General features: G+C 38.5%; 1 protein-coding gene across 1 annotated transcript; it reads left to right on the top strand.

The window, feature by feature from the left end:
- Nucleotides 1-4609: 4609 nt before the first annotated feature.
- Nucleotides 4610-10338, top strand: nubpl (nucleotide binding protein-like). The gene is made up of 11 exons (XM_026152661.2): nt 4610-4789; nt 6632-6776; nt 7195-7229; nt 7382-7472; nt 7572-7611; nt 7722-7812; nt 7888-7981; nt 8135-8220; nt 8316-8436; nt 9387-9469; nt 9788-10338. The coding sequence occupies exons 1-11, from the start codon at nt 4661-4663 to the stop codon at nt 9848-9850; spliced, it is 978 nt and encodes a 325-aa protein (XP_026008446.2). The 5' UTR covers nt 4610-4660; the 3' UTR covers nt 9851-10338.
- Nucleotides 10339-13404: the final 3066 nt, after the last annotated feature.

Genomic DNA, 13404 nt, shown 5'->3' with positions numbered 1-13404 from the left:
GCACAGACCCTCCCCTAGCCCCGCTGCACGCAGCCGCGAGGAAACAGTCACCTGAGAGCCAACAGAGCCCTCAACCGGACGTGACCGCTACCCCGGGTTGAGCCCCCCAAGGAAGATGCCTCCGGGGAACCCCCCGACGCCCTAAGCCTGTCCCTACCCCCACACCAATCACAACAGTGAAGGCGGGACCAAACTATGACCCCCCACCCCCACTAGGTGATGGAGCTGATAAAAGGGGCCCAGAGCAATTGATCTAATGTGGTGGCAGAGGCTGTGTCAAGACTAATGTAATCTAATAGATAATTTCTATATTGGTTAGAATTAAGATTATTTTTATTTTTCCAGTTCATGAGGACTGTTTTCTTGGCTATGCATAGGGCAGTGAAGATCATATGGGCTATATTCTTTTCTGAAGTGACATTATCTAAGCTGCCCAACAAACACACTAAGGGGGAGGTTGGAATGTTACATTTCAGACATTTTGATAAGTCTTCACATATCTCGCGCCAAAACTTTTGCACTGGTGGACAGAACCAAAGAGCGTGGATGTAATTGTCTGGTGTATTGCCTTGACAGTGTGAGCAGTTGTTGGAAGATGTAAAGCCCATCTTGAACATCCGATGACCTGTATAGTGCACTCTATGAAGTATTTTGTATTGTATTAATTGCAGACTGGGATTTTTAATTAATTTAAAAGTTTTTAAGCAAATCTGAGACCAGAAGTTTTGGTCTAAGTTCACTGATAAATCTGCTTCCCACTTTGCAGTAGGAAGGGATATTGATTCATCTAATTTAGAAAGTGTTCTGTATATTTTAGATAATAATTTGGGGGATTTAAGAGTAAGAAAATGTGCCGCACTTAGTGGTGTTTGTAATTCAACTTGACTGAGGTTAAATTTCTTTTTTACTATGGATTTAATTTGTTGATATTCTAAAAACCTTGTCTTGTTGATCCCATATTGTTCAACTAGTCTGTCAAATGGAATAAATTCTGTTCCCTCTAATATATGTTCTAAGTATTTAATTCCTTTACAACTCCATTCTGGGAAATTAATCATATTGTTGTTTTGTAATATGTCAGGGTTATTCCAGATAGGTGTACGTTTGCATGGGATTAATGAAGACTCCGTTATTTTTAGAAACTCCCACCATGCTGTTAGAGAAAAGCTGATGTTGATACTTTTAAAGCATTCATGTCTTTTGATGTTTGAGCTAATAAATGGTAGGTCTGAAATCTCTAGATCCTTGCATAGTGCCTGTTCAACATCTAGCCAGGGCTCAACTAAGAAGGTATGTTTTAACCATTCTGAGATGAACTGAAGCCTGTTGGCTAAGAAGTATTGGTGAAAATTAGGCAGATCTAATCCTCCTCTATCCTTGGTTCTTTGTAGCGTTTTTAAGCTAATACGCGGGGGTTTATCTTTCCAAAGGAATTTAGAAATATATGAATCCAGAGATCTGAACCAATCTTGTGATGGTTTGTTAGGGATCATCAAAAATAAGTAATTTATTTTTGGCAAGATCATCATTTTTATAGTGGCGACCCTTCCCATGAGTGATATGGGTAAAGATTTCCATCTAGTCAGATCGCCTTCTACTTTCTTTAGAAGTGGGATGTGGTTTAGTTTAGTTAAGTCTGAAAGCTTAGGAGAGATATTAATACCTAAATATTTAATATTTCCGGATTGCAGTGGGGCAGAGGAAGAATTATGGAAGGAGCAGTTAATGGGGAGAACTGTAGATTTTGGCCAGTTAATTGAATAATCTGAAACTCTTGAAAACCAGTTTATTAAAGTAATTACCTCAGAGAGGTTGGTTTGTGTGTTTTGCAGAAAAAGCAACACATCATCCGCATAGAGACTGATTTTATGTTCTATGTTCTTACATTTTATGCCCTTAATTGTTGTAGCCTGTCTAAATGCTGCTGCTAGAGGTTCGATAAAAATTGCAAAAAGTGAAGGGGAGAGTGGGCATCCCTGTCTGGTGCCCCTCAGGAGACAGAAGCTGGAGGATGTCTGGTCATTTGTTCTGATACGAGCCGTTGGGGAATTGTATAATATTCTTATCCAGTTTATGAAAGAGTTTCCAAAACCAAATTTGTGTAAAGTTGCGAATAAAAATTTCCAATTAATAATAATAATAATGGATACTTTATTGATCCCCATGGGGAAATTACTTGTTTTTCTCTGCATTTGACCCATTCACTCAGTGAAGCAGTGGGCAGCCCACTAAGCAGGAGCCCGGGGAGCAGTGTGTAGGGACGGTACCTTGCTCAGGGGTACCTCAGGGTAGCCGTTAAGTGGATTCGAACCGCCGACCTTCCGATCATGGGGCGACCACTTTACCTACTGAGCTATCGGGCAGGGATAGCTGTCAAATGCTTTTCATCTAATTTAGAAAGTGTTCTGTATATTTTAGATAATAATTGATAATAACTCTGTCAAATGCTTTTTCTGCATCTAGAGATAATATTATGGCTTCGATGTTTTTATCGTATGAGTAGTCTATTAAATTAAGTAATCTACGAGTGTTTGTTGAGGAGTGCCGACCTTTTATGAAACCAGTTTGGTCAGGATGAATTAAGAGGGGGGTCATTTTCTCTAATCTCTTTGAGAGAGCTTTGCAGATTATTTTAAGGTCTACATTTAAAAGAGAAATTGGACGATAGCTTGAGGGAAATAAAGGGTCTTTGCCTGGTTTTAGCAGGAGACTAATGTTGGCAGAATTCATATTTGGTGGTAGTCTGCCCTTTTCCTCGATTTCCTGCAACATGCTGTGGAATACTGGTGCCAAAATTGTCCAGAATTCTTTGTAGAATTCTGCAGGGAAGCCGTCTGGACCTGGAGCCTTATTATTGGGCATACTTATCAGGGCTTCCTGGAGTTCACTTGGCGTCAGTGGCGAATCCAGTTCCATTGCTTGACTGTCTAGTAATTTTGGAAGAGTTACGTTGTCAAGAAACAGATCAATTTCATTTTTAGATGGGTTTATTTGTGGTGAGTATAAAGTTTCATAGAAATCCCTAAAAATGTTGTTTATTCTTCCAGGGTCATATATTGTGTTCCCCGATAAATCTTTAGCAGCACATATAGTTGTTTTTTCTTTATTTATTTTTAGCTGGTTAGCTAGAAATCGACCTGATTTGTTACTGTGTTCAAAATTCTGCAAGCGAAGTCTTTGTATAAGGAATTGTGTTTTTTTATTAATAATTTCATTTAATTCTAGTTTTGTTTTGCATATTTTGTTCAATGTTTCCTGATCTTGGTGGGACGCGTAGGCTTCTTCTAGTGATTTGATGTTTTTTTCTAATTCCTGAATATTTTTGTTTTCTTCTTTCTTTTTGTGTGATGAGAAAGAAATTATTTTACCTCTCATCACAGCTTTCCCTGCTTCCCATAGAACAGAAGCAGATATTCCGGGAGTGTCATTAAAGTCTAAATATGAAGTCCATTCCTTTTTAAAGTATTTAATAAAGTCTTCATCTTTAAGTAGTGATATATTAAATCTCCAGTTTTTACTTGGCGTAGTATTATTCTTGTGCATTAGTGTTAAAGATACAGGAGCATGATCGCTGACAGCTATAGGATGAATCTCAGTGTCTGAAATGTCACACAGCAGTGAGCTGCTGACCAAAAAATAATCCAGACGAGAGTAAGAGTGATGAACATGCGAGAAAAAAGTATATTCCTTACTGGTGGGGTGAAGAGAGCGCCATGCATCGCAAAGACCAAAGTCGTTCATATACTGTTTGATTATATTTGTGGACTGCCAATTACGCTGAGTTCCTGTTGTGTTGAGCCTATCCATTAGCACAATGCTAAGTTTCAGTATATTGGTGATTAGAAATGTCTTGTTAGTGGGAAAGTTTTTTATTCATAAATGCAGACATCTCAAAGCTAAACCATGTATAAACAGATGGTGACAGAAGTCGCTGAAACTTGTAAATGAAACAAAGCCCATAAACTTTTAACACTTTTCAGTAAGTTCAATTCATGTTAAAAGGACGCCTCCTCCCTATATAAGATGTGGATCATGATTTCCCTTTCTGTTCACACTATGCATAGGTTCTTGGATTCTACATTGCCCCTGTTTTTCTTTCTTTCTTTCTTTTGTTATTTCTCGTTTTTGTTTTTTTTTATCTCTCTTTTTCGTCTGTTGCAATGCTCAACCGTATATATTTAGATGCTTGGATAACTAATGATGCCTTATATGTTTTTATTGTTATAAAGTTAATGAATGAGAAGAAAACACATGACCCATTTAACCCACTTCCGTGTCAACGTTAACTGAAACTGTTCAGACATGTTCAGGACTGCGCGCTATTTTCGCATACCGTCCTTACCTACTTGCTCCCCCTCCCCGTCTATTTACTTGTAGTGTCGTCCTTAAATTGACTTTTCAGCACCTTTCACCACTCAGGATCAAAATAGGGGGGAAAAATGAAGAATAAAATATAATTTTTAAAACCTGTGTTGTTGATACACGAGTTTCTTTCTTTTTAACGTACAGTTTTAAATGTTTCATATTAAATTTTAGAAAGCGCTTAGTTCTCACGGACTAACGATGGATAAACAAATCTCCCACCCGCCACGAGCATGCGCATTTTGCGCAACTATGACGCAAACATGCCTCGACTTGAGGGGCATCTAAACAGCTAAACATGGCCCTGTTCGCATACAGCAGACTGTCATATTTACTGAAAATATCAGTTTATAAATCTTCGGTTTTACGAACGGGGAGCGAAATAAAACATGGAGCTACGTGCTGTGTACAGTTTAAACGCTGCCAGGTAATGTTTTTCTGTGTTTCTCTTCGTACGACTTCAGTTAATGTAGCTCTCTGTTGGTGATAAGCTAAACGGAAACTCAACAACACGACCGGAAATAACATGTTCAGAATAAAAGCGACAATCGTAAAATATACTGAGGGAATTAAACAATCCGGAACACACCTTTATTTTAACACACACAAGAGTTAAAATGGTTTTACTTGATCAGATGTTGCTGTTCTCCTTTATGTAGCGTTCTAAACTTTAGCTGTAACACCCACATTTAGAACACGAAAAGATAATTTTAAAACTTTAAACCGGAAGTGGTTATTGATTTCATAAATACTTGACTGTTAATTATACTATTAACAACCAATTACATATCGTGAACATGTTTCTAAGAATAGTAGCAAGCATAGTAATCCCACTCTGTGCACTCTCTATTATATATGGTATAAGGTTTGTTTATCCCAAAAGGTTAAATCTGTTCATCTGGACGTAGCGTTTTCAGTGAGAGAAACGTTATGTCACTTATTCAAGTGATTCAGCTGATTACAGGTTCCCCCAACCTTATGCTAGGGTGACCATACTTTGATTTCCAAAAAAGAGGACACTTGGCTCAGTCATGAAGAACTTGCTTAAAGAAATATATAAAATCGGCCCAGGCATTTTCACTAAAGAAGGAGAAACAGGAGAGGGAGGGGGAGAGAATGAGAGAAGAATCAGAATCAGAATACTTTATTGATCCCTGGGGGAAATAATTTTTTGTTACAGTGCTCCATTATAAACCAACATTAAGACAAAACAGACAATACTCTAACTAAGAATAGTACAATATATACATATATATGTGTTATACACATATACACATATATACACATATATACGTCACATAAGAAGAGGCAGCTGACAGTGTAAAGACGCAGAATAACTCCAGCTTTGTGTCTTTTTCCATTCTAGCTGAAGTACGGGACAAACTGTGTTCCTTTTCACCTTCATACGAAAAGTGTAATATTTTCTCTGAATACGGGACGATTAGTTTTTTTACGGGACGGTTGGCAACTCTACTAACTAACCTTATGAATAAAGTTCAACATCAGTAACATCATAGCACCCACCCAGATGTATAGAAACTCCATCATGCTAGCTAGTATGCAGTGTGAGTTATTATAACTGACTGTAAAAAGTCAGCACAACGAAAATAAACTACACCTAAACTTGGTTTACATCTGACCCAGATAGACTGCAGGTCGAAACTTCTTACCTGAAGTTCAGGGTCTCTCCTCCTACTGCCTCCCGTTTTTCCCTCATCCACCTGCTGGCCTCTGTCGAAGCTCCGCCACAGCCACCACCAAACAACTGAGTTATTTTTACACATCGGCCAGCATCTGGCCAACCCACCACCTATTTATTGTTTATACCGTTACAAAAAAAACTCCATCGGCCCACCGGGCAGATGCCCAGTATGCCCGATGGCAAGTCCAGCTATGGTCGGTACGAGGGAAATTTCTTTTGCAGTTCGTTTAAAAGATGGACTTTGGGGTCTTTTTATAAGGTTGGGGAAACCTGCAGTCAGCTGAGACTGAAGAAGTCTTTTGGATGAGTGATGAAACGTTTCTCCCACTGAAAAATGCTATGTCCAGATGAATAGAATCAACCTTTTGGGATTTACTTACCTGCGTGCATCAAGAAAAGGTTTGTTTACATTTTATGTTCAGATCAAAGTCCATTTATCATAGACCACAGTGTCATCTGGGACTATCTGTAATTTCAGCGTTAATGTGTCTTTTGGTCTTTTAATCTCTCAAACACAAACTAAACTTTTGCGTTGTTTACATTATTTACTGGTTTGTTGTTTTACAGAGGTCAGTGGACAGTAAGGCATTGCAGGAGAGGCAGAGGCAGCAGATGGCCCGAGGTCTCCCCAAACAGAAGCCCATCCCAGGGGTCAAGCAAGTCATTGTTGTGGCTTCAGGAAAAGGTGGTGTTGGGAAGTCCACTACTGCAGGTGCTCAGTAAAACTCATACTAAACAATGGAAAATTCTCTCACCATCTTTTTTCTTCCAGAGCTATTTTATTTTTAAGAGGGTAAAATTGGTGCTTTTGAATGAATTCCTTTTTAGGTATGGCCTTGTTTGGAGTTTATAGAACAATGCCAAAAAAAAGGGAAGAAAAAAGGTTCTGAAATGGAAAAGTAATTGGTGAAGTAGATTTCATCTGCTATTGCAGTGTTTTCTGCTAAACGTTACTTAACAAGAAACCATTTTGAACGTAAGATCTTATACTTTTTACTTTGGCACTGATCATAAAAGATCTTTAAATAGAAAAATATTAAAAGAAAATCATGTTTCAGGTGGCCTAATGTTTGAACATTTTCAATGAGAAGTATTTGATTTGATTTGGTCTGTTTTTTCTCTCATGCCAGTGAATTTGGCTCTAGGATTAATGGCCAATGACATGGTAAGGAATCTGCTTTATCATTATATATTATATATTTTATATACTATATATGTATGTAATTTCAGCCAACAAAAAACAACACACATATGACAGTGAGCTGTTAGTCTGTCCTCCTCAGAGCTATACTGTATGACTTTTTCTCTCTCTTCCAGTCAAAGTCTGTGGGTCTGTTGGATGCCGATGTGTTTGGTCCATCGATTCCCAAACTTATGAACCTGAAAGGAAACCCAGAGCTCAGTGACAGTATGGCTAGTTCAATTCAGCTGAAGGTTTCTAAAATTCCAGTAAACATTTTATAACAGAAAAGTGTTTTTTTATTTCTTTTTTTTACATATCTTTCAGATAATCGGATGATCCCCCTGACCAACTATGGGGTTCCTTGGTGAGACTGTCATCAACATTACATCACAACCTTTTTGTTATACCCATAAATAGCCCTAAATCATGTCTATTATGTGACCTATTCTTCTGATTCACTTTCTTCTCTGCCAGCATGTCTATGGGTTTTCTGGTTGATGATGTGGCTCCGATAGTGTGGCGGGGGCTCATGGTGATGTCTGGTATAGAGAAACTGCTCAGACAGGTGAGACCAGTTTAGATTGCACTGTCAGTTTATTGAATTTAAAGGAAGCTGATGAAACATGTTTTGTGATTGTAGGTGGACTGGGGGTCGTTGGACTATTTGGTAGTGGACATGCCTCCTGGGACTGGAGACGTCCAGCTGTCGATCACCCAGAACATCCCCATAGCAGGTGGGTTTGTCACACATCACCTAATACAAATGATGTTTTCTAAACACATAACTTCACTTTTTAAAAGTATCCTCATTGCTGTAGCCCCCAGAAGTAAATAACACATGTTTAGTTCAAAGTTAAGTCGGGTCATGTGATGTTTGTCTTGTACAGGTGCGGTTATTGTGTCCACGCCGCAGGACATCGCTCTGCTGGATGCTCGCAGAGGAGCCGAGATGTTTAAGAAAGTGAACGTGCCGGTAATGTGTTGATGTGTGTGTCAGTGTATGCATAAACTATTGGATTCAGGTTGGGTCGATGAATACAACAGGAAGTGATATTTTCTTTCCTGCAGGTTCTGGGTCTGGTTCAGAACATGAGCGTCTTCCAGTGCCCCAAATGCAATCATGAGACCCACATCTTCGGCTCTGATGGGGCCCGACAGCTTGCAGACACTTTGGGAGTCACATTTTTAGGTTGGACCGTCACTTTCATTTAATTTGTTTTTAGTGATGTCCGAGGGTGCTCGAAGTAGTTTGCTGTCCGTATTAACCCTCGTATGCTCCAAGACATTAGGTGCAGTAAAAGTGGCATGCATAAAGTTGAGGGAACATATATATTTTATAGGAATTTTTTCATTCATGTTGTCATTCAAGTAAGACTCAGGAATCAGATTTTTCTTTTATCTGTTAAAAGCTAAGATTTATTTTTGGGCTTTTTACCTTTGTCAGACTCAAACCCGGGCCACCACATTTCAGTCGGAAGGAATATGGGTACCTCTTCAATCAGTCTGCTAAACTGGCACCCAAAAGCTATAGTTCATATAGATTACCAAGAGGAATGCAGCTTAGAGATTCACATTTACCACAGCAGCCTGACAGCATGAACTCAGCAGCACTCTCTGTATTCCCTGGGGCAAAGCTGTGGATAGTCCTAACACACATCGTACAATTTAACTTAATCATTTTCTTCGCCATCTTATTGATGGTGAACAAACCCCATATTTAAGTCATAGCACACAACTTTCATGGACCTGGCCTGTCACATGAGACAGTTTTATCCGCATCGTGGTAGATGTTTGTGTGACCTTGAAGATCTAACACTTGCTTTTTGCAAATGCCTCTAGTTGCTATGTTTTGACTGTTAGACTACTATAGAGTCCTAACCCAGACCTGTCTGGAAAGTGGCATTAATTTTGCAAAGAAAAAAAGCTTTTTGCCTCAACACCCCCATATCTGGAATGAACCGAGTGACTTGGATGTGTCTCATTGCCGTCACAAGGATGATTTGACATTGGTTTTATGAACTATTTCATTTGAAAACAACAAAGTAAAGCTTTTGATTTTCTGTTTCTGAAAACATTGAAACCATTTTTGATTTCTTTTATATTTAACATGTGATTTCATGTATATGTGACTGTTTCCAGGTGACATCCCTCTTCACATAACCATCAGAGAGACATCAGACAGAGGACAGCCAGTGGTCATCTCTTCTCCCAACAGCCCTGAGGTCTCTGTTTGAATCTATTCTATTCTGTTTTGCTCTTCTTTTTTTCAAAAAAAGAAATATTTATTTATTTTTTTTATTCTACCCCACATTTCTCTCTTTCGTTTTCTCATTCTTATTTTATAAATGAACAAAATAGTATGAGTAAAACTTCAAACTTTATCGGTAAACCACTCACTGAAAGCAGATAACACAATACAACAAAAATATAATATTATGTCCTAGTTATTTATTCTTCAGCTTCAGTAGAAATCTGTTCATATACCTGCTCAGCTACACTGCAGCACTGAGGTGTAACTTGATTTTATTTTCACTGTCCAGGCAGCAGCATACAGGACGGTGGCGTCTGCTGTGGTCCAGAGACTACAGAAAGTCAGTAGTTGACAGACGCTTCAAGATGAAGTCAGCTGGGTGACGCATGAAGACGTTGAATGACACGTATACAGAACACAGACTAACGCACAAAGTCATCTGCTGTCCAAAACGCACAAAAGAATGTCGATTCTTATCCATGTTGTAACAGTATTTTTATTGTGTGTCCATGTAGTTCTCTGACAGCGTTTCATAAAACGGTCAGCTACACAACCCTAGTCTTAACCCTTTCTGATCTGCTCGCATGCTGTTGGCCATAAATGGCAGCACATTAGCTGGATGCCAGTAAAGTAAAGACAGTAATATAATAATTCCTTTGTCTTGTTTTCCTTTTCTTTTCCTGCAGAAAAAAAAGTGTTGAATATTATTGTATTAGATAATTGTCTGCATCATGATATACACAATGATTTAACAGTCAATTTGAATTTGTTTTTCTGGTGTGTTTTTGTCATTTTAGTGAGAAATCAAAGTAATAAAAACATCAAGGATTTTTGCCTCTATGAAGTATTGCTCTTATTTGTATACAGAGTAAAAGTGATAGATCCTGTACGAAAATGACCTTTTCATCTGCTTTATGCAGTTCCATGAATAACCAGCAGAGAGGGCTGTGTGCATTTAAATAAATGAATTACACATCAGGATGTGTAACCTGAAACATTTTGGTTTCTGGCTGCTCCTCTGTGATTTTCTTGGCTGTTATTCTGTGTTCATCTTTTCTCCACACAGGTCAGAAGTCTCCCTCGTCACGCTGTCAGGGTTCACTCGATAAAGAGTTTGATGCCCAGGCAGTACTTACATCGAAACTAAAGCCATTTCTTTTGTGTGGCAAATAGGGACAATTTCTCTTGTGTGTCTGCAGAGGTGTTTTCAGGAGGTCGTATGTTTGCTTTTTGGACATTTTGTCTCTTTTTGGAGTTGTCCTTGTTTGCTCCTAGGTTGTTTTGTGTCTTCCCAGTGTTTGTGCCTGTCACTCTGAGATTGTTTTGTGTCCGTGCAGCGTCATTTTGTGTCTCCTGAGGATGTTGTATCTCTCAGGTTGTTGTGTGTCTCTTGGAGGTTGTTTCCTGTCTTGGTTGTGTCCTTTTGTAGTTTTTTTTGAAGGCGTTTTTGCATCTCCGCCGTCAGTGCGTTTCTCTCTGGGGTTGTTTTGAGTCAGTGTGTTTCTTTGTGGTTACTCTTTGTGTCTGAGGTTTTGTGTTTTCTTTTGTGTCTCTGGTGTGCATTTTTGTCTCCTGTTGATGTTGTTTTCTGTTTCCAGTGTGTGTTTGTGCCTCTCTTAGGTTATTTAGTGTCTTTTTTGTTATCCTATTTGTATTTTGTGTGTTGTTTTAATTATTTAATGTCACTTTAAAATTGTTTTGTGTCATTTTGTGTCACTCTGTTGTTATTATTACATACCTCCAATCCTGTTTTGTGTGCATGTGTGTGTTTTTGCGAGTGTGTGTGTGTGGTTTTTAAAAATTATATATTTTGTGTCTCTGGTGTACATTTGTATCTCTCTGAGATTGTTTTGTGCCTTTTTAGTGTTGTTATCCATCCCTGGTGTATATTTGTGTGTCTGATGTTGTTTTGTGTTTTTAATTGTGTGTCCAGTGTACATTTGTGTGTCAGTGGCTGTTTGGTGTCTTTCTATTCTTTAGTGTGTTTTTAGTGCTGTTTTGTGTCTCTAGTGTACGTTTGTGTCTCTGGTGTATATTTGTGTCTCTAGGGCTTTTTGTTGTGCCTCTTTGATGTTGTTTTGTGCCTCTTTATATTTTGTGTGTGTGTTTGTGGTCATCTTTTTCTATACTAGTCATCATCCAGTCTGAGTTAGGCCAATTTAATGACGTGGTTTCTTGTAAAATCTATTCTTCTAGTGAAACTGATGAGTCGTTGTTTATTCGCGGGTTCACCTTTTGCATTGTGTTCACAGTGTCTTGCTATAACAGGCTAAATGTCTGCTGTTATTTAAAGGGATTTGAATCACTGCTGTTATTGCAGTATTTTAGGAAATGTCCAAACTTGTTACTATAGTAAAGGTGATAAAGAGACATGGGGATGAAGAATGGCTTCAGAGACAAGCTAAAGTGCAATAGCTCATTAATGATAGCTGCAATCATTAAATATATTAAAATCTTGTTTATTTTGACCAGGAAAGAGTCACATGACTTTTAGGGGGCATAAAACAAAGAGGAGGGAGTCAGTGACACGACCAGACTGAGTCTTTGGGTTAAAACAGGCGTTTTTCTCACACGCTCTCTGCCAGAAACTGTTGACCACAGCTGTGAAATGTCTGTGTGTGTTGGCGCAGAACTACACCCACACATAAAACACACATTTCTGTCACTTTAGAGGACCTTACATTCACTGCTACTCGTCTCAACTAAGAATTTCGGCACATTTCTGTTCATCCACACAGCGTTACAGCGACATACAGGTTCATACACAGACACATACACACAAGGAATGAACAATGATTTCTTATCTGAGTTGTCTGCTGATTTCTGTCAGTTTTCCAGAGAACTCCCCCTCCCCACTCGGTATGTGTGTGAATCAGCCCGTACACAAAGGCCTCTCTGCTTTTCACAAAAGAATGAAGGCTGCTTTTTGTTTTTGCTTCGTTTTATATGTAAAATAGATGTAACAGACGAATACAAAATGAAACAAAACATTTACAGTGCTATGATAAAGTATTTTCCTCCTTAATTATAATTTTATTTGCATATTTGTCACACATGCATGTTTCAGATCATCAGACAAATTTGAATCTCAGTCAAATGTAATCCAGTGACTTTATTTTCTAAGACTCCAGAGAATCCAGTGAGAGCCGTTATCCACAAATGGAGAAAACTTCCCAGGAGTGGTTGGCCTACCAGAATTACTCTATTGATGACTCATCCAGGCCTCACTCAGTCATGGTCAGTGTTCATGGTTCAACAATAAGAAAAGTGACAAAACAAAAATGGCATCCATGGGTGAGTTCTTAGCCAAAACCACTGCTGACCATAAAAGTTCCACAAAGGGTCATCTAACTCTTCCCCCAAACTCCCCAAGAGTTTAAGAAAATATTATGTGGACGAGACAAAAGTGGAACTTTTTGGAAGGTTCAAGTCCCGTTACATCTGGCGTAAAAAAGTAACAGCATTTCATAAAAACAACATCATAGCAACAGTCAAACAAGGTAGTGGTAGTGTGATGGTCTGAGGCTGTTTTACTGCTGCAGGATCTGGATGATTTGTCATAACTGATGAAACCATAAACTGCTCTTTACCAGAAGATCCTGAAGGATTATTTTGCACTGTCAAGCTCAAGCACACTCGTGTTATAAGCCCACCTCTGAATGATTCAGAAAACAAAATTAAGTTTTCGCACTGGCCTATAGTCAAAGTCTGGACCCATCATCGAATACGACTGAACTAAAACAAGGTTTTTAAAAACCTTTAGAGTAATTTTAATTGGTTTCTCTTTGAGGTAATTTTGTATCTGTTTGTGATCATATTGTGTCTCTTTTTTTTTTTAAATCTCTTTGTTGTTATTTTGTGTCTTTTTGGTTGCTCTGCATCTTTTTCAGGCTGTTTTTAGTCTAA

This window comes from Astatotilapia calliptera, chromosome 19 (genome assembly GCF_964374335.1).
Source record: "Astatotilapia calliptera chromosome 19, fAstCal68.1, whole genome shotgun sequence".
Classification (NCBI taxonomy): Eukaryota; Metazoa; Chordata; class Actinopteri; order Cichliformes; family Cichlidae; genus Astatotilapia; species Astatotilapia calliptera.
Note: the sequence above shows the minus strand (reverse complement) of the source record. Positions and strands in the feature narration are given on the sequence as shown.

Coding starts and splice junctions, on each gene's coding strand:
- nubpl (XM_026152661.2), top strand. CDS start 4,661: ATGGCCCTGTTCGCATACAGCAGACTGTCATATTTACTGAAAATATCA. Junction 7,982..8,134: donor CCAGAACATCCCCATAGCAG/GTGGGTTTGTCA, acceptor TGTCTTGTACAG/GTGCGGTTATTGTGTCCACG. Junction 9,470..9,787: donor CTTCTCCCAACAGCCCTGAG/GTCTCTGTTTGA, acceptor TTCACTGTCCAG/GCAGCAGCATACAGGACGGT.